Raw genomic sequence first — 24775 nt, forward strand, 5'->3', positions numbered from 1 at the left:
ACGGTCAAACGGTTCATGAGATATGCATGTTCAAAGTTTGCATTTTCAATTGAGTGCTATAGCGCCACCATTTGGCCAATCGTCATGGGCTTCGCATAGTCACCGTTTGGCATGGCCCTCTACCAGATTACCGCGTTTCGCGAAAACCGACTGCACGGTTCAGCCAGAACAGCTTTTTTTGCCGGAAGAAGAAGAAGAAGAAGAAGAAGAAGAAAAATAAACACAAAAACAATAAGTGACCAAAGTCACTGTAACGAAGTGGTCCTCCGTTACTTATATTTGGCACATTTATGCTTATTTTGCACACATATTGTACCAGTGTTTGATTTAAGTATTTATATTTGCACAGCATATGCACTTTAGTCAGTTGTATTTGCACACAAAGGAAAAGTCATGAGTTGAACTGGTTTATTGAAAGTATTATGAACATGGGAGTTGTTTCCTATCCGGCAGGATGGCCACTCAGTATTGGACAGTACTACCTGGGGAAACAGAGGGATGTTTGGTCATGATGGGCAAGTGCAATACAGTTAAGAATGCAATATGTGTCAGGGCAATATAAGTACGTAATGTAATATGAGACTGTGTTATGGGTAATTGAATACTTACTGCTTCTGTTCTGTCTGTTCCAGTGTGTTCGGGCAAAAGAGTCCCCAGGCTACCAGATCACCATATATTGGTCTGGACTGGACCACAGTGAAATGGCCAGGGGTGTTTGAGTTATGCATTGGAGCTGCTAATGATAATGGGATATGTGGTTTATATAGTTGTATAATTGATATTTACTTACCTGTGTAGTGATATAGAGTTATAGGCTTATGTGATGTGGGTTATGTGGGGTTCAGAAGTGTTGCATGTTTGACCGGTAATATGGTAGAGTCTGCACTGATTGGTTCAGCTGCCTATAAAAGGCTGCCAGCACGCACACACACACTCAGTGTTAAAATCAGTGAGAGGACATGGTGGAGCTGCACACCAACATGTCCTATCTGTTTGCTGCTGGTGTGATGCCATTTCCCATGCTGTAAACCTTCTTTTGGAAATAAATCACGATGTGGCTGCATTCTACCTCCTGACTGTCTATTTGTACGTCTCTAAATGTTTTGATGATTTGAACACGGTGGACCCTATTGGAAACAAGTGTAATGCTTAATTGGGTCGTCCACTCACAGTTAACAGCCTTTGTATTGAGTTTGTGCTTGAAATGTACTGTAATTCTGCAAACTGTTAATAAATTATTCAATCAATCAATCAAAATGACTCTGTGCTCATTTCCAGCTGCTTATTGGGCCAACACTACAGTCACTTTGTGACTTCTTGGTCCCTTAATAAAGTAAGTCTATGCCATAGACTCTATGGTACATGATGTGTATTGAAATCAGACACCTTAACGTCTCTCCATGTTGCAGTTGGCATACAGTCTGAGTCAGGATACACAAAGCAGCAGCAGATACAGTTAATAAAACATCTACTGATGCATGAACTTGGACACATCATCAGTGACGTAAACCTGGGATTGTTGGGTGTTTCTGGGTCTTACAACAGACACCCTCTTCCATGCGACCCAACCATGGCTGATCAGACCCGGCCTGTGTCCAAGTGGCATGCTACACTACAGCCCCCACTGTCTGTCCTGTGTCCAAGTGGCATGCTACACTACAGCCCCCACTGTCTGTCCCGTGTCCAAGTGGCATGCTACACTACAGCCCCCACTGTCTGTCCTGTGTCCAAGTGGCATGCTACACTACAGCCCCCACTGTCTGTCCTGTGTCCAAGTGGCATGCTACACTACAGCCCCCACTGTCTCTGTCCTGTGTCCTAGTGGCATCAGCTTCGGTACAACTCCAGCTATACAGCCAGCCTCTCAAGCTGCACCGAGGCTAATTTTAAACCCTCCTTGCAGGTGTTACTGCAGTCTGTAGCGTTTTGGGTTCCTCCTCACAGAAGAAGGGTTTTGGGCTGCCAACCCTCTCCACCATATATTATACAATTCCTATGATGGATAGGATAATTTTTATTTTTTGATTCGCACATTTTAAAACAACACATTTGGAACAACAACATATTGTAGGGTGAGATTTAGAAAACCCTGTGGGGATTTATAAGGTTAATCTAATTTAACAAAATAAATCATAAAAATCAAACATAAATAATACAACAATGGTTTTAGTTGTTGTTACAGTATAAATACATATTAGTAGAAATGTAAAGTGTATGTGTAGTGTGTGTGGAAGAGACTGACATTGAATTGTTAGATGTGATTCATCAAATGGTTTTAAGTTTATATTTATAATGATTTAGTGAAGATATACTTTGATGACATCACAGTATAGAACATATAAGTGGGCGTGGTTTTCTGGACCCACTGAAAAAATCGACCATTCATTTTTTCCACAATTGTTTTTATACATTTATTTAAAAAATATACTTAAATGTATTAAAATATTTATATCAATTATTTTAAGCCTAGAATCAAGCCTTCCAGGATCCTGGTGAATCATGACCATAAAACCTCTGATTCTGTGAATAAATGAAAATGAAAGACGCTAAACAAAGAGCATTTATTAAATGTAGTAAATCATATAATTAAATATGCAATCTTGTTGTTTGTTTGTTTTCTCACAGAATCAGAGGTGTTATGGTCATGACTCACCAGGATCCTGGATGGATTGATTCTAAGCTTAGAATAATTGATATCAATATTTTAGTAAATCTCTATGGGAGAGTTTTCAGCTCTATAGCTGTTCCATAGCTGCTCCCCACTGTATTACACTGTACCATGGCTCCCCCTAGTGACCGTTTATGGTACGTGCACCGTGCACGCTCCAGGCTCCAGCAGGTTAGAGCCACAGAGAGAGTTACGACATTGATGGGGCAGAAAACAGCCTGGTCACGTGGTTCATGTTCTCGCGCGAGCCCATAGACTCCAATGCATTCCGTAAACTCCCGGAAGTCCCAAATCAATAGAAGTCTATGTAGAAGAGCCGCCATTGGACTGAAGCCCCGTGACGTGAACAGAGTTGTCGTAACTCTGTCTCACTTTATAAGGCTCTGCAGCAGGGCTAGTGCGCATGCGCACATGCCTTGGACAGTAGCCCTATGTGCGTTCACACACAGCTAGCTGTTATGAAATGAAATGAAATCTATATTTACCCAGGGTATCTGGGCTAAGCTCAAGAACTTGTTTCCAGCCAGGCCCTGCTCATAGAACACATTTAATCGTAGTGGTTGATGCCTTGTTCAAGGGCATTTCAGCGGTGGTAATTTTAACGTGTCGGAGTTAGCCTGTTAGCAGTGTGGTTAGAAAACACAATAATACTAATAATACTAATAGTAGTCGTTAGATAATTAATAATAATACTAATAGTAAAATGTTTGAAAACAGTGTGATCGTTAAGCAGCTCAACCCTGAAACACAGCAGGTAAGATGAACTGATTCACCTTGTTTTTACTACATTTATCTTTTATATTATTGACTCATCTTTTAACATGGAACAACACGACGAGTATTTCTCTCATATCTGCTAGTTAGTTTTAAATTATCCTAAACAAGCAGTAGTTAATACTAGCAGCAGTAATAATAGTGTAACTTGTTATAAACAAGCAGTAGTTAATACTAGCAGCAGTAATAATATTGTAACTTGTTATAAACAAGCAGTAGTTAATACTAGCAGCAGTAATAATATTGTAACTTGTTTTAAGGCCACCTACGGACGGCTGCGAATATGTTTAGGGATAAGGGTTAAGGGTGGCGCAAGATGGAGCCCTAGATGTTTTTCCCCTTTTACCCCCTTTTATGATGATTTCCTGTTTTTGGTTACTATATAGAAGTGTATCTCGGTACGTCTCTACATGTTCTGATGAATTGAAAAGGGTGGACCCGATTGTAAACAAGTAATGCTTTCTGGTGTCGTCCACAGTCAACAGTTTCTTTATTGAGTTGTACTTGAAATGTACTGTAATTCTGCAAACTGTTAATAAATACATCAATCAATCAGTTCGTTATAAATGATCCTAAACAAGCAGTAGTTAATAGTAGCAGCAGTAATACTATGGTAACTTGTTGGTGGGGTGGGGGGGGGGGGGGGGGGGGAGGAGGATTTGGGATTCACATTACGTAATTGCTGTTGATAGGGCGTTCCACATGGCATAGGAGCAAAATTAATTTAATCCATTGTTTGAGCCTAATCTGGGTTGCATGTAGTTTGTTGAACTCCCTCTGGTGTTGAGATTGTGGACTTCATTTACATCAAGGAAGTATTTTGACAGTTACATGGGTATCTTAAGGTGGTAGTGAATCTTGTAGGTCAGGCCCATTGCAAAATGCTGTACTGTTGTCAACCTAAGCCTTGTTTTAAGGGCCTTTGAGGCGCTGTGGTACCAAGAGGTGCATGCATAGTCGAAGAAACCTTGTACTAGGGCTCCTGTTAGGGTCTTTGTTACGACCCAATGTGTCTAGGGGTAATTAAGTGTAACATTTAATGGATCGACAGGAAACCAGCTTCAGAATGCGAGTATTTATTTACATAAAGATGAATTAAAGAATGAATATACGAATGTTTACAGAATGCCAAATCAAACTCAAAAGAAAACCTAACAAACAGACACAAATGAACACTACAACTAGAAAGAAACGAGTCCTTTCCGAAGGGACAAACTATATCAAAATAGTATGGCAAAAGTCCACAGTCAGTGTGGCGGCTGGGAGAGAGAGGATTCCGGCCTGTCTCCCCCCCGCCTTCCAGGAGCAGACTGACTGATATAGTAGGTGAGTAGGGAGAGCCATGATCAGGAGCACGCCCACTCTAGACCGACAGCCAGTCAGGGCCGATCACTCCCTGACAGACGGGCCAGCTTCTCTAGGTGTAGATCATCAATCAGTCCACCTGCGGAGGATTAGGGAAAACACACCCAGGCAACCACTCCCCCCACCTGGTACTGTGTAGTAGCCAATAATAATGTGAGAACTCTAGTACATATAACTATATAAATAGGCCCATACGAAGGCTATTCATAATATCTCACAACAATAACATAATATGATCCCCGTTTTGTTGACCAGTGAGGAGATCCTTTACAGGAATCTTGTTTTTTGGTTGACTTTTTCTTTTCTTTTTTTTTACATTGGTGGCCATTTTATCACAGGGAAAATTGGCCTCCAGGATGGAACCTAAGTAGGTAATTTCCTCTTTCCGTGTGATAATATTGTCACCCACTCTAACCAAGATCCCATCTGCCTTGTTGAGATTACTATTTGATCCAAAGAGAATGGATTCAGTTTTTCCCAGGTGTAATGATAGTTTGTTATCAGCGAGCCAGGTGCAGATTCTACTCTATTCTAGAGTTCAGAGCTGAGCTGAAGGCCTTTTCAAGCTGCAGGTTGTCAAAGGTGCAAACGTAGTTTGTAAATGAGCAGGATTTGTACTCTGTCCACTGTAATGTTAACACATACATCTTAGTCAATCTGATTTGTAATTATTTTTCAACTTCTCCTGGTATGGTGGGAGTTGACTTGTGACAATGAAGTTGACTAATGTCCTATTGTGTTGTGGTGCACACACACCATTGAAATCATGAAATGTAACCCTAACACACACCATTGGGAATGCAAGGCTGACGTCACGGTAGGCTGTCACGCCTACCGGCACCATTGTGATTGTGATGGCCTACAAGCCCTACATATTAGATCGGCATCAAGTGTATAAAGTTGGTGTTTGAGTGTTTAGTGCACAGTGCTAGAGCTCTTTCAGTTCGCCAAAATAGGATTTATTAAGCCTACTTGAGTAGCCTACTGTTGTGTGAAATACAACAAGTAGGCTTCTCGCCATAAAGGTAATACATAATAATCAGAATAAAGGGGATAACATAGATAATGGACTAACAACGTTTCACCGGCGCATTCATCTTACTGCCGCCTGAGTGTGACTCTCTCTCGCGCTATATTATGGATCTACTATTCTCTCCCTCTCTCTGTCTCTCTTTCTCATATATCTCACACACGTTATACATTTGTGTCTGTGAGTAGATTGGCGACCCGTTTCCTACCTGCTGCTCCATCTGTCTGTCAAACCACCACCTCGGTCATTTCATTATTTAATATCTCCGACCGACGGCGACAGTCAAGCTCGGCTATAGGTGGCTAACACAACAAACTAGCCTGCAACATAAAACCTCTATTTATTTACTGCAGAGAGAACACATGTTTGCAGTTTGCCTGATGATCACTTGTCAGTTGTCACTCTTGTGGTGTTTCCCCATCTCCCATAAGGATATGTCCACGTGCGTCGTGCACAACTCCACTCATCTAGTATGTTGTGAACATTGCCAATATGCATCGCGCCGGTTCTTTTAACGAGCCGTGTGTTACCATAGAGTTGTTGTACTACACACACACACACACACACACACACACACACACACACACACACACACGTGCATGATTCTGCATCGATGTGGTGATGTGACATAATTGATGCGTTTGCTGTTGATTTTCCTCTGAAGGCATGATCCAGGCAATGTTGCCTGTTAGCTAAGCTTCATGCGTTATCTTTCTGCTTCTGTCTGACTGAGGCAGCGACTAGTCTGGGACAGATCGATTGACTGAGACTCTTAAAGACGAGAGTCAGTCATTATTTCGTAAAAACAATTTCAAAGCTGAGATTTGATTCGGAGAGTCTCTTCATCTGTGATTTACAACAGCTGGTCACCACAATACATCGCGGATGCGTTCGCGCACCTCTCCCGTACACTCTCAGTAACCTCAGTAGTTACATTTAACTCTGAGTCAGAGTTAAATGAACACTCGTGTTATTAGTGTGTAAAAACCTCAATGAGAAGTGTCCTTCTCAGACAGTCCCTAGTATTATTAGGGTAGGATATACCATATTTGTATTGTCCATTTTATTTTCTTGACAAGTGACAAAGCACCCATAGGCTTTTAGTCCTGCTTGTGGGGAAAACAGTGTCATAGGACTTGAAACAATAAATATGTTCATTCAGTCAGAACTATTCTGGCTTTTGTTTTAATAGTCATGATAATGAATAATGATATACTGTATTTGGTTAAGTCAAAGCTATGTTAAATCCATCTTTGCCCACTACTAGTATTTGTTACCTTCAGGTGTGCTAATACTACACAGATTATTATACATTTACAAATAGCCTATATCTTTATAATTTTTTATATATATATATTTGAATGTATTATCAGTTTCGGTATCGGTCTTGAGAAGCAGGATGTTATCAATATCGGTTAAAAAAGGTAATGGTGATGGGCCATGGTGGTCTGCTGGCCCTGCAATATGAGTACTTTTACTTTTAGTACTTTAAGTACATTTTGATGGCGATACTTTTGTACTTTTACTCAAGTACATTTTCAATTCCATACTTTTACTTCTAACGGAGTAGTTCTAAATTGCAGTATTGGTACTTTTACTTAAGTAAAACAATTGAGTACTTTTTCCACCACTGTATGCCTATCCGTTGGCCAGGTATAGTAGTGACTCATCACAGCCAAAATGGCGCACACCCCGAATTTGCATACCAAAGGTGTGAGGTTTGCAAGCCCTATTGTAACAAATCTTAACACGGTATTGGTCTCTTGTTTGTCACCACACTCCTTGAAACCAAAGTGTTTCCAAATAGATTCATTGGTTGTACTTTTATTGTTGACCAAAGGGTGGCGCTCTTTCACTCATCTGTGATGAGTGAAAGAGCGTCACATTTGTGATGACGGCTATGGTCGTTTTTAGCCCAATGAGTGTTTTTTTGTGCATAACTAATGCTTGGAATGGATTCAGAATCATGACAACCCCCTAGTTTGACACATCACATGCTACTTAACAATTAGTCCACCATTGCTCTTCAAAATAAGAGTTAAACGGAATAATGCTGGCATGAATTATATCACAAGTTATCAAATGCTGGCGGCCTAATCGTTAAAGCATAATTCAATGTTGACATCTTGCCGTATATAGGTAATGATATGGTCACATATAAGACCTTATAAAATAGATTGCTCAATACCGACGGCCGGTCAGCAAGTGGACTCATTAATTTATGTAAGTGTATATAGGCAATATTTTAGGCCAACGATATAACACATTTCCCACTCCACACCCCCGGCTGCCGGACTATTTCTGCAGTTAATAAAGTCCTTCCTTATTCACTTGATTTCAGACCGGAGTCCAGACTGCAGGTGAAGACGAACTCTCCAGACTCATAAGAACTACAATACCCATGATGCATCACTCCCAGGTGAAGATGAACTCTCCAGACTCAGCCAGGGATGTTTCTATTAAACAGGAAGCTGAAGACGTTTCTATTAAACAGGAAGCTGAAGACGTTTCTATTAAACAGGAAGCTGAAGACGTTTCTTTTAAACAGGAAGCTGAAGACGTTTCTATTAAACAGGAAGCCGAAGACCAGCCACACCTCAGTAAGTTTCATGTGAAAGAAAATATTGTTCCTGAAGAAACAATGTATTTTGCTAAAATCTTTCAGAACAGTAATAACCTGTAGTTAGTAACGGTTTAGTCAATCTTATCTTGGTAGGTAATAGCTCATTTTGTACATGAAACATGTAAGAAGAATGGATTTACATTTTAGGAATCCAGTGTTGACCATCATGTTATGTTTCTGCTCCTAGACATCCTGCACATGGTTGTGTGTAAAGAGGAGGTTTCTCCTGAACAGGAGAGGAGCCCCAGTCTGCTCCAGGAGGAACCAGAGCCTCCACACTTTAAAGATGAACAGGAGGAGCTTAAAGAGGAACAGGAAGAACTACTTCAAAGACCAGAGGAACCTGTTGGGTCAACGTTGACATTACTAGCAGTGAAAGGTGAACAAGAAAATTATGATGATGAAGAAGAAGAACACATATCTTCCCACTGCTCTGAGATTGAAGTTGAACTTGAATCTGACACTGAAGTCACTGAAGACAGTGATGACGATGATGACAAACGGCGTGACAAGAGTTTCAGTGACTCAGGTTCCCTGAAGAATCACCAGCGTGTCCACACTGGAGAAAAACCTTTTAACTGTAAACATTGTGACAAGAGTTTCAGTTACTCATCTGACCTGAAGCGTCACGTTCGTGTCCACACTGGAGAAAAACCTTTCCCATGTAAACATTGTGACAAGTGTTTCAGTGAGTCAGGTTACCTGAAGAAACACCTTCGTGTCCACACTGGAGAAAAACCTTTCCACTGTCAACATTGTGACAAGAGTTTCAGTCATTCAGGTCATTTGAAGACACACCTTCGTGTCCACACTGGAGAAAAACCTTTCCAATGTAAACATTGTGACAAGAGTTTCAATAATTCATTCATTTTGAAGTCACACCTTCGTGTCCACACTGGAGAAAAACCTTTCAAATGTAAACACTGTGACAAGAGTTTCAGGCATTCTAGTGGCCTAAAGACACACCTTCGTGTCCACACTGGAGAAAAACCTTTCCAATGTAAACATTGTGACAAGAGTTTCAATTTTTCATTAAATTTGAAGTCACACCTTCGTGTCCACACTGGAGAAAAACCTTTCCAATGTAAACACTGTGACAAGAGTTTCAGGTATTCAAGTGGCCTAAAGACACACCTTCGTGTCCACACTGGAGAAAAACCTTTCCAATGTAAACATTGTGACAAGAGTTTCAGGCACTCATCTCTCCTGAAGCCACACCTTCGTGTCCACACTGGAGAAAAACCTTTCCAATGTAAACATTGTGACAAGAGTTTCAACATTTCAAGTAATCTGAAGAGACACCTTCGTGTCCACACTGGAGAAAAACCTTTCCAATGTAAACATTGTGACAAGAGTTTCAGTCACTCATCTCTCCTGAAGCCACACCTTCGTGTCCACACTGGAGAAAAACCTTTCCAATGTAAACATTGTGACAAGACTTTCAATTATTCATTCAATTTAAAGTCACACCTTCGTGTCCACACTGGAGAAAAACCTTTCCAATGTAAACACTGTGACAAGAGTTTCAGTCATTCAAGTGGCCTAAAGACACACCTTCGTGTCCACACTGGAGAAAAACCTTTCCAATGTAAACATTGTGACAAGAGTTTCAGTCAATCTTCTCTCCTAAAGCCACACCTTCGTGTCCACACTGGAGAAAAACCTTTCCAATGTAAACATTGTGACAAGAGTTTCAACATTTCAAGTAATCTGAAGAGACATCTTCGTGTCCACACTGGAGAAAAACCTTTCCAATGTAAACATTGTGACAAGAGTTTCAAGGTTTCAAGTAATCTGAAGAGCCACCTTCGTGCCCACAGTTCTCACAGGACAAATAAAAAGATGTCCACTGTAAACGGTTTGACCAAAGTTTAAATTTCTCGGGTCACTTGCTAAGACACCATTGCATTCACACCATGGGTAAAACATGGAAAGTTTACACTATAAATGAGCTCACTGGGAGGATCAAATTAAACAGCTGTATGTTCGTAGGGAGGTCGATAGACAAGGACAATATTATGGATTATTATACTGCTCCTATATTTCAAAACAAATATGGGTAAATCTCCTTCTACAGCACGGCCACCCAGGCGTGGAATGCCCTGACCCCTTCCCTCAAAAAATGCAGATCACTTACATATTTTAAAACAGGCCTGAAAGTCCACCTTTCAGCAGGCCCAATGGAGAGTAAATGATCACTTCTCCTTTAACAGGTGACCACGCCCCCTCCTAACTTTCTCCCACTCTGTACATTTAGTGTTTTATTATTTCCTGTAATGATATATTTTGTTGTTGTTGTTTTTGATGATATTGAATTATTGTTGAGGGGCGCTAGCTCCTCCTATTGGGCTTTGTCTTTGTGTGAACACAAACACGATGATTTGATTGGCTGATCATCACCCCATAGCGATGCTTTGATTGGCTGATGTACATATTGAGGATAAAAACAGTGAGGGCAGAAAAGTGAAGACACTTAAAGTGATTGACCGGAATGACATTTGTGATGATATGATTGGCTGAGCATGGAATGTGATAAGAGCGCCCCTTCACACAAAGTGTGATTTTTGTTGTTCTGCTATTATGAATTGATTACATAGGACCTGAATGGAAACAAGACCGCCAGGACTTTGTTTTTGTGCTCTCCCTTTTGGAATCAGTGTTTGACTGAACTCTGTTGCTGTTTTACATTTATGTCTAATAAACTATTCAATCAATTCTGTCAATAGAGGCCTCCGTTCTCCTGATCTTTTGTTTTTCTCCTCAAGTTAAACCTTAAAGGAAAACTTTGGGTTTTCTTCAACCAAGGTTCATGTTTTAGGTTATTAGAGAAAGTAAAAGATGAGTGTTATATATATTTTCATTTGCTGCTTTATTTCGTTGAAACACTTTTTGGCAGGGGGCGGGGGCATTAAATGTATTTGTTTTACCAAATTGTACAGCGATTTCTTAATTATCGTTTTCTATAGTCCTACTAGACAGGGACGAAATATTCTTATAATCGTCGTGGGGGCACGCCACGCGCCACGCACCCCCCCACCCACCCCCCACCCCCGCAGACCACCCCCCCCCCCCCCCCCCCCACCCCCAAGGTCCCGTTTTCGCTGGGTCATTTATTTACAGTTTGGTAATAAACACAGCGTGATCTGAGGGAGGACAGGCAACCCCCCGCCCCCAGACCGGCCGAGCATGCCCAGGGGCGGGGGGAGGTTTTAGGAATGTAGAAAAACTAGAAATACCCTAAAGTCATCAAGGGGGCCCGAGCCCCCCAGCCCCCAGGTAGTCGTCGTCACTGCTACTAGACCCCAGGAAATTACATCTGGCCACAAAAGATCACGGGATCTATTGAATGTGAAGAGGGAGGTGACAAACTGACATTTTGGAGTAAAACAATGTTGAGTGTTCAACAGTCTGGCTGAACCTCTACCTAACCCAACCAAACAACACTTTGTTTGAAATCAAAGCCCAGCGAAGCATATGTCCCATGACGTGATGAAGATATGTACCAATGTCCCTTAGAATGCACGTGATATGATGTCATACGGACATACGGAAGCTGACCGTGCAGGTATGTTTTCCGTGAATCGTGATGAAGATTATGTACCAATACCAGGGTATAATTCGTTGACGATGGTGACGTATTGATGATACGTTTCAGTGTCAAGTACATACGCATCAAACCACCCAGCCGATCACATTATACCACCAACCACTCAGAAAACTACATATACATACATAGACATGTACACATATATGGACATATGAGCATATGACGTGATGAATATATGTACCAATGCCAGGGTATAGTTGACGGTGACGTAACGATGATTTTACCATACTACTTTTTTTCCTTCAGAAGCAAGGTACGTAGCAAATAGGTAAATCTAATAATTCAATATGTGAGACTAAGATTTGAAAGTTTATAGCGGTCTACAGCACTTGCACGCTCTGCTTGCGCACTAGTAGGCCATTTATGGCCTACTTGTGTGCAACAAGCAAGTAGGCACCCGACAGAGTGCAGTTCTAGTTTTGATTGTATTCAAATGCCTTTTATTGTGAATGCATCACACTTTACATTGCTCTCAACCCATTTAGACCCCCATGGACAGGCTGCAGTATGTCCAAAACTCTGCTGCCAGAGTTCTCACCGGCACCAAGCCTTGGCAGCACATCACCCCCACCCTCAAACAACTGCACTGGCTTCCTGTCAAGTTCCGCATCAATTATAAACTCCTCCTTCTCACCTACAAATGTCAAAAAGCCCTGTAGCTCCATAGTACCTCTCAGGCCTCCTCTATAAACCTCCTGTGACACGGAACCTGCGGTCCACAAATTTGGACCTCCTCTCTGTCCCCAAGGCAGTAAAGCGAACCTTCGGGGACAGAGCGTTCAGTGTGGCAGCCCCCACCCTGTGGAACTCTCTTCCAATAGAGATTCGCCATGCTCCAACACTGGACTCTTTTAAGGCTGCCTTGAAAAGACACTTATTCTCTCAGGCTTATGGCATATAGTTTTTGATTGTTGTTGGTACATTTTGTAACATGAAAGGCGCTATATAAATTCAAGCTATTATTATTATCTGAAAATATGTTGTTCCAGGGACCCCCCAGGAGCAAAGATTTGAGTTAAAAACGTTCGCTGTGAAAGAATATATATTCAAAGGTTTACACCACATTTAAAAAAAAAGCTAAAGTATAACATAATGCTTAAAACACCAAAAGGGGTTCCCGCCCAGATGTTGTGTGTGTAAAGCACACTGCCTTCCTTGTTGAAATGTACAAATAAACATGCTTACTCTAACGGGCAAAGCAGTGCTGTAACTTCATTACACTGTTTAGTAAATCAATTCATACATCAAAATATTATTAGACAATGAATCAATTTGTATATTTATTCAAGAGTAGCCTACATTTGCCTTTTATGATCAAATAGAATAACAGAAATATAGCTGCAAGCAGCGATAAGGCGGGACCAAGAAAGAAGACAATACGCAATAAGAACAATATGCACAAATAAGAATAACAGGCTGAATTGTCTTTAACCGGATTTGAACACACAACCTTGTGGTCCAAAGGTGAGAGCTCAACCAACTGAGCTATCTGGACACAGTCAGTTGTTTCATTGTATACTGTAACAACGTTTCACGCAAAAATCAGGGCAGAAAATCAGGTATAAGCATTTTCAAACTGCTCAAAATGGCGGAAAATCTGAGGGCGGAGCTTACTTGTCAAAGTGACGGATGTGTTCCCCCTGAGTCAAGGAACATGTGGAAACAAGTGCCATGACTTTTGGCCAAACGAGGCATGAGTGAAGCCTGTTCAAAGGTTTCATTTTCAAAAAATTGCTATAGCGCCCCCCTTTGGCCAATTGGAGTAAGACTGCTTTCAGTGCTATTTGGCATGACCCTCTACCATACTGTAAAGTGTAATAAGCAAATTACGCTTTATGTAGGTATTAGGTGCAGAAGAAGTAGTCTCACAAAACAGCAATTTTCATTGGCTCATAAAAACTTCATTTTTTTCACTTAATAAAAATGTGCTACGATTATTTGTCCGTATAGGTCCAAAGTTCACGTGTACAAGTTTTCGTGCATTTTGATCAAAGATCCTGGGAGCAGATACACTTTAACTGTTTTTCATATAATTCCAAATGGCAGGTGATCTAAAGGTCAGAGGTCAAAAGACAGAACACGAAAGTTGTTCGGCATGAGGAGACACATATGTGTATCAAAGTGTCATTGCCAACGGTCAAACGGTTCATGAGATATGCACGTTCAAAGTTTGCATTTTCAATTGAGTGCTATAGCGCCACCATTTGGCCAATCGTCATGGGCTTCGCATAGTCACCGTTTGGCATGGCCCTCTACCAGATTACCGCGTTTCGCGAAAACCGACTGCACGGTTCAGCCAGAACAGCTATTTTTGGCGGAAGAAGAAGAAGAAGAAGAAGAAGAAGAAGAAGAAGAAGAAGAAGAAGAAGAAGAAGAAGAAAAATAAACACAAAAACAATAAGTGACCAAAGTCACTTTGTGACTTCTTGGTCCCTTAATAAAGTAAGTCTATGCCATAGACTCTATGGTACATGTATTGAAATCAGACACCTTAACGTCTCTCCATGTTGCAGTTGGCATACAGTCTGAGTCAGGATACACAAAGCAGCAGCAGATACAGTTAATTAAACATCTACTGATGCATGAACTTGGACACATCATCAGTGATGTAAACCTGGGATTGTTGGGTGTTTCTGGGTCTTACAACAGACACCCTCTTCCATGCGACCCAACCATGGCTGATCAGACCCGGCCTGTGTCCAAGTGGCATGCTACACTACAGCCCCCACTGTCTGTCCTGTGTCCAAGTGGCATGCTACACTACAGCCCCCACTGTCTGTCCTGTGTCCAAGTGGCATTCTACACTACAGCCCCCACTGTCTGTCCCGTGTCCAAGTGGCATGCTACACTACAGCCCCCACTGTCTGTCCTGTGTCCAAGTGGCATGCTACACTACAGCCCCCACTGTCTCTGTCCTGTGTCCAAGTGGCATCAGCTTCGGTACAACTCTAGCTATACAGCCAGCCTCTCAAGCTGCACCGAGGCTAATTTTAAACCCTCCTTGCAGGTGTTACTGCAGTCTGTAGCGTTTTGGGTTCCTCCTCACAGAGAAGGGTTTTGGGCTGCCAACCCTCTCCACCATATATTATACAATTCCTATGATGGATAGGATAATTTTTATTTTTTTATTCGCACATTTTAAAACAACACATTTGGAACAACAACATATTGTAGGGTGAGATTTAGAAAACCCTGTGGGGATTTATAAGGTTAATCTAATTTAACAAAATAAATCATAAAAATCAAACATAAATAATACAACAATGGTTATAGTTGTTGTTACAGTATAAATACATATTAGTAGAAATGTAAAGTGTATGTGTAGTGTGTGTGGAAGAGACTGACATTGAATTGTTAGATGTGATTCATCAAATGGTTTTAAGTTTATATTTATAATGATTTAGTGAAGATATACTTTGATGACATCACAGTATAGAACATAAGTGGGCGTGGTTTTCTGGACCCACTGCAAAAATCGACCATTCATTTTTTCCCCAATTTTTTTTATACATTTATTTAAAAAATATACTTAAATGTATTAAAATATTTATATCAATTATTTTAAGCCTAGAATCAAGCCTTCCAGGATCCTGGTGAATCATGACCATAAAACCTCTGATTCTGTGAATAAATGAAAATGAAAGACGCTAAACAAAGAGCATTTATTAAATGTAGTAAATCATATAATTAAATATGCAATCTTGTTGTTTGTTTGTTTTCTCACAGAATCAGAGGTGTTATGGTCATGACTCACCAGGATCCTGGATGGATTGATTCTAAGCTTAGAATAATTTATATCAATATTTTAGTAAATCTCTATGGGAGAGTTTTCAGCTCTATAGCTGTTCCATAGCTGCTCCCCACTGTATTACACTGTACCATGGCTCCCCCTAGTGACCGTTTATGGTACGTGCACCGTGCACGCTCCAGGCTCCAGCAGGGCAGAGCCAGTTACATTGATGGGGCAGAAAACAGCCTGGTCACGTGGTTCAGGTTCTCGCGCGAGCCCACTTGTGGCAGCGGTGGCCGAACGGATAGCGCCGCGGTCTTGATACCGGAAGGTTCCTAGTTCGAATCAGCCGTCCGACACGTTAAAATTACCACCGCTGAAGTGCCCTTGAACAAGGCATTGAACCACTACGATGAAATGTGTTCTATGAGCAGGGCCTGGCTGGAAACAAGTTCTTGAGCTTAGCCCAGATACCCTGGGTAAATATAGATTTAATTTAATTTCATTTCATTTCATGCATTCCGTAAACTCCCGGAAGTCCCAAATCAATAGAAGTCTATGTAGAAGAGCCGCCATTGGACTGAAGCCCCGTGACGTGAACAGAGTTGTCGTAACTCTGTCTCACTTTATAAGGCTCTGCAGCAGGGCTAGTGCGCATGCGCACATGCCTTGGACAGTAGCCCTATGTGCGTTCACACACAGCTAGCTGTTAGCCTGTTAGCAGTGTGGTTAGAAAACACAATAATACTAATAATACTAATAGTAGTCGTTCGATAATTAATAATAATACTAATAGTAAAATGTTTGAAAACAGTGTGATCGTTAAGCAGCTCAACCCTGAAACACAGCAGGTAAGATGAACTGATTCACCTTGTTTTTACTACATTTATCTTTTATATTATTGACTCATCTTTTAACATGGAACAACACGACGAGTATTTCTCTCATATCTGCTAGTTAGTTTTAAATTATCCTAAACAAGCAGTAGTTAATACTAGCAGCAGTAATAATAGTGTAACTTGTTATAAACAAGCAGTAGTTAATACTAGCAGCAGTAATAATATTGTAACTTGTTATAAACAAGCAGTAGTTAATACTAGCAGCAGTAATAATATTGTAACATGTTTTAAGGCCACCTACGGACGGCTGCAATTCGAAACTGCCCCCCGTAGAGTCTGAATACCACCCCACCCACCCCTTTTCCCCTCACTATGGGGTATATGAATTTAATTGAATTGCCACCTAGGTTCCATCCTGGAGCGCCACCCCTTATCCCTGAACTAATTTGTTTTTTTTTTATATTTAAAAAAAACAAACATTTTAAAATAGTTCAAATAGCCGATCTACAAGCTCACAACGTGTAGATGTAGATCGGCTAGTTGAACTATTTTAAAATGTTTTTCAAAATAGTAAAAAATGGCGAATATGTTTAGGGATAAGGGTTAAGGGTGGCACAAGATGGAGCCCTAGATGTTTTCCCCTTTTATGATGATTTCCTGTTTTTGGTTACTATATAGAAGTGTATCTCGGTACGTCTCTACATGTTCTGATGAATTGAAAAGGGTGGACCCGATTGTAAACAAGTAATGCTTTCTGGTGTCGTCCACAGTCAACAGTTTCTTTATTGAGTTGTACTTGAAATGTACTGTAATTCTGCAAACTGTTAATAAATACATCAATCAATCAGTTCGTTATAAATGATCCTAAACAAGCAGTAGTTAATAGTAGCAGCAGTAATACTATGGTAACTTGTTGGGGGGGGGGGGGGGAGGAGGATTTGGGATTCACATTACGTAATTGCTGTTGATAGGGCGTTCCACATGGCATAGGAGCAAAATTAATTTAATCCATTGTTTGAGCCGAATCTGGGTTGCATGTAGTTTGTTGAACTCCCTCTGGTGTTGAGATTGTGGACTTCATTTACATCAAGGAAGTATTTCGACAGTTACATGGGTATCTTAAGGTGGTAGTGAATCTTGTAGGCCAGGCCCATTGCAAAATGCTGTACTGTTGTCAACCTAAGCCTTGTTTTAAGGGCCTTTGAGGCGCTGTGGTACCAAGAGGTGCATGCATAGTCGAAGAAACCTTGTACTAGGGCTCCTGTTAGGGTCTTCAAGGTGTTTTTGTTGACCAGTGAGGAGATCCTTTACAGGAATCTTGTTTTTTGATTGACTTTTTTTTTTTTTTTACATTGGTGGCCATTTTATCACAGGGAAAATTGGCCTCCAGGATGGAACCTAGGTAGGTAATTTCCTCTTTCCGTGTGATAATATTGTCACCCACTCTAACCAAGATCCCATCTGCCTTGTTGAGATTACTATTTGATCCAAAGAGAATGGATTCAGTTTTTCCCAGGTGTAATGATAGTTTGTTATCAGCGAGCCAGGTGCAGATTCTACTCTATTCTAGAGTTCAGAGCTGAGCTGAAGGCCTTTTCAAGCTGCAGGTTGTCAAAGGTGCAAACGTAGTTTGTAAATGAGCAGGATTTGTACTCTGTCCACTGTAATGTTAACACATACATCTTAGTCAATCTGATTTGTAATTATTTTTCAACTTCTCCTGGTATGGTGGGAGTTGACTTGTGACAATGAAGTTGACTAATGTCCTATTGTGTTGTGGTGCACACACACCATTGAAATCATGAAATGTAACCCTAACACACACCATTGGGAATGCAAGGCTGACGTCACGGTAGGCTGTCACGCCTACCGGCGCCATTGTGATTGTGATGGCCTACAAGCCCTACATATTAGATCGGCATCAAGTGTATAAAGTTGGTGTTTGAGTGTTTAGTGCACAGTGCTAGAGCTCTTTCAGTTCGCCAAAATAGGATTTATTAAGCCTACTTGAGTAGCCTACTGTTGTGTGAAATACAACAAGTAGGCTTCTCACCATAAAGGTAATACATAATAATCAGAATAAAGGGGATAACATAGATAATGGACTAACAACGTTTCACCGGCGCATTCATCTTACTGCCGCCTGAGTGTGACTCTCTCTCGCGCTATATTATGGATCTACTATTCTCTCCCTCTCTCTGTCTCTCTTTCTCATATATCTCACACACGTTATACATTTGTGTGTGTGAGTAGATCGGCGACCCGTTTCCTACCTGCTGCTCTGTCTGTCAAACCACCACCTCGGTCATTTCATTATTTAATATCTCCGACCGACGGCGACAGTCAAGCTCGGCTATAGGTGGCTAACACAACAAACTAGCCTGCAACATAAAACCTCTATTTATTTACTGCAGAGTGAAGAATCTGTTCTACAAAGGAGAGTGCTTTTCCTCTCCCCATAGAGCATAAACAGACGTTAAATACTTAGACTAGAAAATACTCAGGCAAAAATACGGAGAAGTTCTGCAGACAGATAGATGGATGAAGAAGCACAAGCATTCAGATGAAGGTTCCGGAGTCCAGTTTTATTTCATAGTTCAGGAGAATACAGCATCAGCCATGGGGACAGAGCCCCATGGATCCTTCAGCCTCTCGGCTTCCAGACTAACACTCTCTAACACAGATAGGCATTTTACTAGAGTCTTTATACAGAGACAACAACAGGAAATGCAAAGGTGGTCCCAACCCCCCTGTACCAAACGGTCATGCCTAAATAAGGTGTTGGTCACCAGGAAGGACAGGGCTAGGAGGCACAGTAGGTGTCCTGCAGGGCCTACTATCAGCAAGCCAGATCTTTAGGGTCCCTCCTGCAGCTGCCCATGCATTCTGTCTAAACACGTCATGTCACTCTCTCAGGCCCTGAGAGACAAAGATCCACTTTAGTTTAAAACATGGTTCTTTATGCTATATTAATGTGAATTGTGATTTCCAGATACATCAAGAGAGAACACATGTTTGCAGTTTGCCTGATGATCACTTGTCAGTTGTCACTCTTGTGGTGTTTCCCCATCTCCCATAAGGATATGTCCACGTGCGTCGTGCACAACTCCACTCATCTAGTATGTTGTGAACATTGCCAATATGCATCGCGCCGGTTCTTTTAACGAGCCGTGTGTTACCATAGAGTTGTTGTACTACACACACACACACGCGCACACACACACACACACACACACACACACACACACACACACACACACACACACACACACACACACACACACACACACACACACACGTGCATGATTCTGCATCGATGTGGTGATGTGACATAATTGATGCGTTTGCTGTTGATTTTCCTCTGAAGGCATGATCCAGGCAATGTTGCCTGTTAGCTAAGCTTCATGCGTTATCTTTCTGCTTCTGTCTGACTGAGGCAGCGACTAGTCTGGGACAGATCGAGTGACTGAGACTCTTAAAGACGAGAGTCATAGTCATTATTTCGTAAAAACAATTTCAAAGCTGAGATTTGATTCGGAGAGTCTCTTCATCTGTGATTTTGAACAGCTGGTCACCACAATACATCGCGGATGCGTTCGCGCACCTCTCCCGTACACTCTCAGTAACCTCAGTAGTTACATTTAACTCTGAGTCAGAGTTAAATGAACACTCGTGTTATTAGTGTGTAAAAACCTCAATGAGAAGTGTCCTTCTCAGACAGTCCCTAGTATTATTAGGGTAGGCTATACCATATTTGTATTGTCCATTTTATTTTCTTGACAAGTGACAAAGCACCCATAGGCTTTTAGTCCTGCTTGTGGGGAAAACAGTGTCATAGGACTTGAAACAATAAATATGTTCATTCAGTCAGAACTATTCTGGCTTTTGTTTTAATAGTCATGATAATGAATAATGATATACTGTATTTGGTTAAGTCAAAGCTATGTTAAATCCATCTTTGCCCACTACTAGTATTTGTTACCTTCAGGTGTGCTAATACTACACAGATTATTATACATTTACAAATAGCCTATATCTTTATAATGTTTTATATATATATTTGAATGTATTATCAGTTTCGGTATCGGTCTTGAGAAGCAGGATGTTATCAATATCGGTTAAAAAAGGTAATGGTGATGGGCCATGGTGGTGTGCTGGCCCTGCAATATGAGTACTTTTACTTTTAGTACTTTAAGTACATTTTGATGGCGATACTTTTGTACTTTTACTCAAGTACATTTTCAATTCCATACTTTTACTTCTAACGGAGTAGTTCTAAATTGCAGTATTGGTACTTTTACTTAAGTAAAACAATTGAGTACTTTTTCCACCACTGTATTAGTAGTGACTCATCACAGCCAAAATGGCGCACACCCTGAATTTGCATACCAAAGGTGTGAGGTTTGCAAGCCCTATTGTAACAAATCTTAACACGGTATTGGTCTCTTGTTCGTCACCACACTTATTGAAACCAAAGTGTTAACAAATAGATTCATTGGTTGTACTTTTATTGTTGACCAAAGGGTGGCGCTCTTTCACTCATCTGTGATGAGTGAAAGAGCATCACATTTGTGATGACGGCTATGGTCGTTTTTAGCCCAATGAGTGTTTTTTGTGCATAACTAATGCTTGGAATGGATTCAGAATCATGACAACCCCCTAGTTTGACACGTCACATGCTACTTAACACTTAGTCCACCATTGCTCTTCAAAATAAGAGTTAAACGGAATAATGCTGGCATGAATTATATCACAAGTTATCAAATGCTGGCGGCCTAATCGTTAAAGCATAATGAAATGTTGACATCTTGCCGTATATAGGTAATGATATGGTCACATATAAAACCTTATAAAATAGATTGCTCAATACCGACGGCCGGTCAGCAAGTGGACTCATTAATTTATGTAAGTATATAGGCAATATTTTAGGCCAACGATATAACACATTTCCTTCCTTATTCACTTAATTTCAGACCGGAGTCCAGACTGCAGGTGAAGACGAACTCTCCAGACTCATAAGAACTACAATACCCATGATGCATCACTCCCAGGTGAAGATGAACTCTCCAGACTCAGCCAGGGACGTTTCCATTAAACAGGAAGCTGAAGACGTTTCTATTAAACAGGAAGCTGAAGACGTTTCTATTAAACAGGAAGCTGAAGACGTTTCTTTTAAACAGGAAGCTGAAGACGTTTCTATTAAACAGGAAGCCGAAGACCAGCCACACCTCAGTAAGTTTCATGTGAAAGAAAATATTGTTCCTGAAGAAACAATGTATTTTGCTAAAATCTTTCAGAACAGTAATAACCTGTAGTTAGTAACGGTTTAGTCAATCTTATCTTGGTAGGTAATAGCTCATTTTGTACATGAAACATGTAAGAAGAATGGATTTACATTTTAGGAATCCAGTGTTGACCATCATGTTATGTTTCTGCTCCTAGACATCCTGCACATGGTTGTGTGTAAAGAGGAGGTTTCTCCTGAACAGGAGAGGAGCCCCAGTCTGCTCCAGGAGGAACCAGAGCCTCCACACTTTAAAGATGAACAGGAGGAGCTTAAAGAGGAACAGGAAGAACTACTTCAAAGACCAGAGGAACCTGTTGGGTCAACGTTGACATTACTAGCAGTGAAAGGTGAACAAGAAAATTATGATGATGAAGAAGAAGAACACATATCTTCCCACTGCTCTGAGATTGAAGTTGAACTTGAATCTGACACTGAAGTCACTGAAGACAGTGATGACGATGATGACAAACGGCGTGACAAGAGTTTCAGTGACGCAGGTTCCCTGAAGAATCACCAGCGTGTCCACACTGGAGAAAAACATTTTAACTGTAAACATTGTGACAAGAGTTTCAGTTACTCATCTGACCTGAAGCGTCACGTTCGTGTCCACACTGGAGAAAAACCTTTCCCATGTAAACATTGTGACAAGTGTTTCAGTCAGTCAGGTTACCTGAAGAAACACCTTCGTGTCCACACTGGAGAAAAACCTTTCCACTGTCAACATTGTGACAAGAGTTTCAGTCATTCAGGTCATTTGAAGACACACCTTCGTGTCCACACTGGAGAAAAACCTTTCCAATGTAACCATTGTGACAAGAGTTTCAATAATTCATTCATTTTGAAGTCACACCTTCGTGTCCACACTGGAGAAAAACCTTTCAAATGTAAACACTGTGACAAGAGTTTCAGGCATTCTAGTGGCCTAAAGACACACCTTCGTGTCCACACTGGAGAAAAACCTTTCCAATGTAAACATTGTGACAAGAGTTTCAATTTTTCATTAAATTTGAAGTCACACCTTCGTGTCCACACTGGAGAAAAACCTTTCCAATGTAAACACTGTGACAAGAGTTTCAGGCACTCATCTCTCCTGAAGCCACACCTTCGTGTCCACACTGGAGAAAAACCTTTCCAATGTAAACATTGTGACAAGAGTTTCAACATTTCAAGTAATCTGAAGAGACACCTTCGTGTCCACACTGGAGAAAAACCTTTCCAATGTAAACATTGTGACAAGAGTTTCAGTCACTCATCTCTCCTGAAGCCACACCTTCGTGTCCACACTGGAGAAAAACCTTTCCACTGTCAACATTGTGACAAGAGTTTCAGTCATTCAGGTCATTTGAAGACACACCTTCGTGTCCACACTGGAGAAAAACCTTTCAAATGTAAACACTGTGACAAGAGTTTCAGGCATTCTAGTGGCCTAAAGACACACCTTCGTGTCCACACTGGAGAAAAACCTTTCCAATGTAAACATTGTGACAAGAGTTTCAACATTTCAAGTAATCTGAAGAGACATCTTCGTGTCCACACTGGAGAAAAACCTTTCCAATGTAAACATTGTGACAAGAGTTTCAAGGTTTCAAGTAATCTGAAGAGCCACCTTCGTGCCCACAGTTCTCACAGGACAAATAAAAAGATGTCCACTGTAAACGGTTTGACCAAAGTTTAAATTTCTCGGGTCACTTGCTAAGACACCATTGCATTCACACCATGGGTAAAACATGGAAAGTTTACACTATAAATGAGCTCACTGGGAGGATCAAATTAAACAGCTGTATGTTCGTAGGGAGGTCGATAGACAAGGACAATATTATGGATTATTATACTGCTCCTATATTTCAAAACAAATATGGGTAAATTCTCCTTCTACAGCACGGCCACCCAGGCGTGGAATGCCCTGACCCCTTCCCTCAAAAAATGCAGATCACTTACATATTTTAAAACAGGCCTGAAAGTCCACCTTTCAGCAGGCCCAATGGAGAGTAAATGATCACTTCTCCTTTAACAGGTGACCACGCCCCCTCCTAACTTTCTCCCACTCTGTACATTTAGTGTTTTATTATTTCCTGTAATGATATATTTTGTTGTTGTTGTTTTTGATGATATTGAATTATTGTTGAGGGGCGCTAGCTCCTCCTATTGGGCTTTGTCTTTGTGTGAACACAAACACGATGATTTGATTGGCTGATCATCACCCCATAGCGATGCTTTGATTGGCTGATGTAAATATTGAGGATAAAAACAGTGAGGGCAGAAAAGTGAAGACGCTTAAAGTGATTGACCGGAATGACATTTGTGATGATATGATTGGCTGAGCATGGAATGTGATAAGAGCGCCCCTTCACACAGTGTGATTTTTGTTGTTCTGCTATTATGAATTGATTACATAGGACCTGAATGGAAACAAGACCGCCAGGACTTTGTTTTTGTGCTCTCCCTTTTGGAATCAGTGTTTGACTGAACTCTGTTGCTGTTTTACATTTATGTCTAATAAACTATTCAATCAATTCTGTCAATAGAGGCCTCCGTTCTCCTGATCTTTTGTTTTTCTCCTCAAGTTAAACCTTAAAGGAAAACTTTGGGTTTTCTTCAACCAAGGTTCAGTTTTTGGTTATTAGAGAAAGTAAAAGATGAGTGTTATATATATTTTCATTTGCTGCTTTATTTCGTTTAAACACTTTTTGGCAGGGGGCGGGGGCATTAAATGTATTTGTTTTACCAAATTGTACAGCGATTTCTTAATTATCGTTTTCTATAGTCCTACTAGACAGGGACGAAATATTCTTATAATCGTTGTGGCGGCACGCCACGCACCCCCCCACCCACCCCCCACCCCCGCAGACCCC

General features: G+C 41.0%; 2 protein-coding genes and 1 long non-coding RNA gene across 3 annotated transcripts in view; 2 read left to right on the plus strand and 1 right to left on the minus strand.

Annotated features, from left to right (window-relative positions):
• Positions 1 to 11570, minus strand: part of LOC306913784 (dolichyl-diphosphooligosaccharide--protein glycosyltransferase subunit STT3B-like) — a gene marked incomplete at both ends in the record, with an annotated part of 175928 nt that extends 164358 nt beyond the window's left edge. The window contains one exon of the mRNA XM_079490596.1: positions 11502 to 11570. Coding sequence (XP_079346722.1) covers positions 11502 to 11570 — 69 coding nt within the window. The remainder of the gene's footprint in view (positions 1 to 11501) is intronic.
• LOC306913888 lies at positions 3117 to 11118 on the plus strand. Its single transcript, XR_013788606.1, has 3 exons — positions 3117 to 3422; positions 8179 to 8437; positions 8648 to 11118. It is a non-coding gene; the product is annotated as an uncharacterized lncRNA (long non-coding RNA).
• A 4928-nt stretch (positions 11571 to 16498) lies between the features above and the next one.
• On the plus strand, positions 16499 to 24341 carry LOC306913708 (uncharacterized protein). The gene is made up of 3 exons (XM_079490523.1): positions 16499 to 16648; positions 21610 to 21868; positions 22079 to 24341. The coding sequence occupies exons 1-3, from the start codon at positions 16598 to 16600 to the stop codon at positions 23596 to 23598; spliced, it is 1830 nt and encodes a 609-aa protein (XP_079346649.1). The 5' UTR covers positions 16499 to 16597; the 3' UTR covers positions 23599 to 24341.
• Positions 24342 to 24775: the final 434 nt, after the last annotated feature.

This window comes from Electrona antarctica (assembly GCF_951216825.1).
Source record: "Electrona antarctica genome assembly, chromosome: 21".
Classification (NCBI taxonomy): domain Eukaryota; kingdom Metazoa; phylum Chordata; class Actinopteri; order Myctophiformes; family Myctophidae; genus Electrona; species Electrona antarctica.

Excerpts from the sequence above, each read along its gene's own strand:
- LOC306913708 (XM_079490523.1), top strand. The coding sequence starts at position 16,598 with ATGTTTGAAAACAGTGTGATCGTTAAGCAGCTCAACCCTGAAACACAG. Across the intron at positions 16,649-21,609 it reads TCAACCCTGAAACACAGCAG|ACCGGAGTCCAGACTGCAGG; the intron begins GTAAGATGAACT and ends ACTTAATTTCAG. Across the intron at positions 21,869-22,078 it reads CGAAGACCAGCCACACCTCA|ACATCCTGCACATGGTTGTG; the intron begins GTAAGTTTCATG and ends TTCTGCTCCTAG.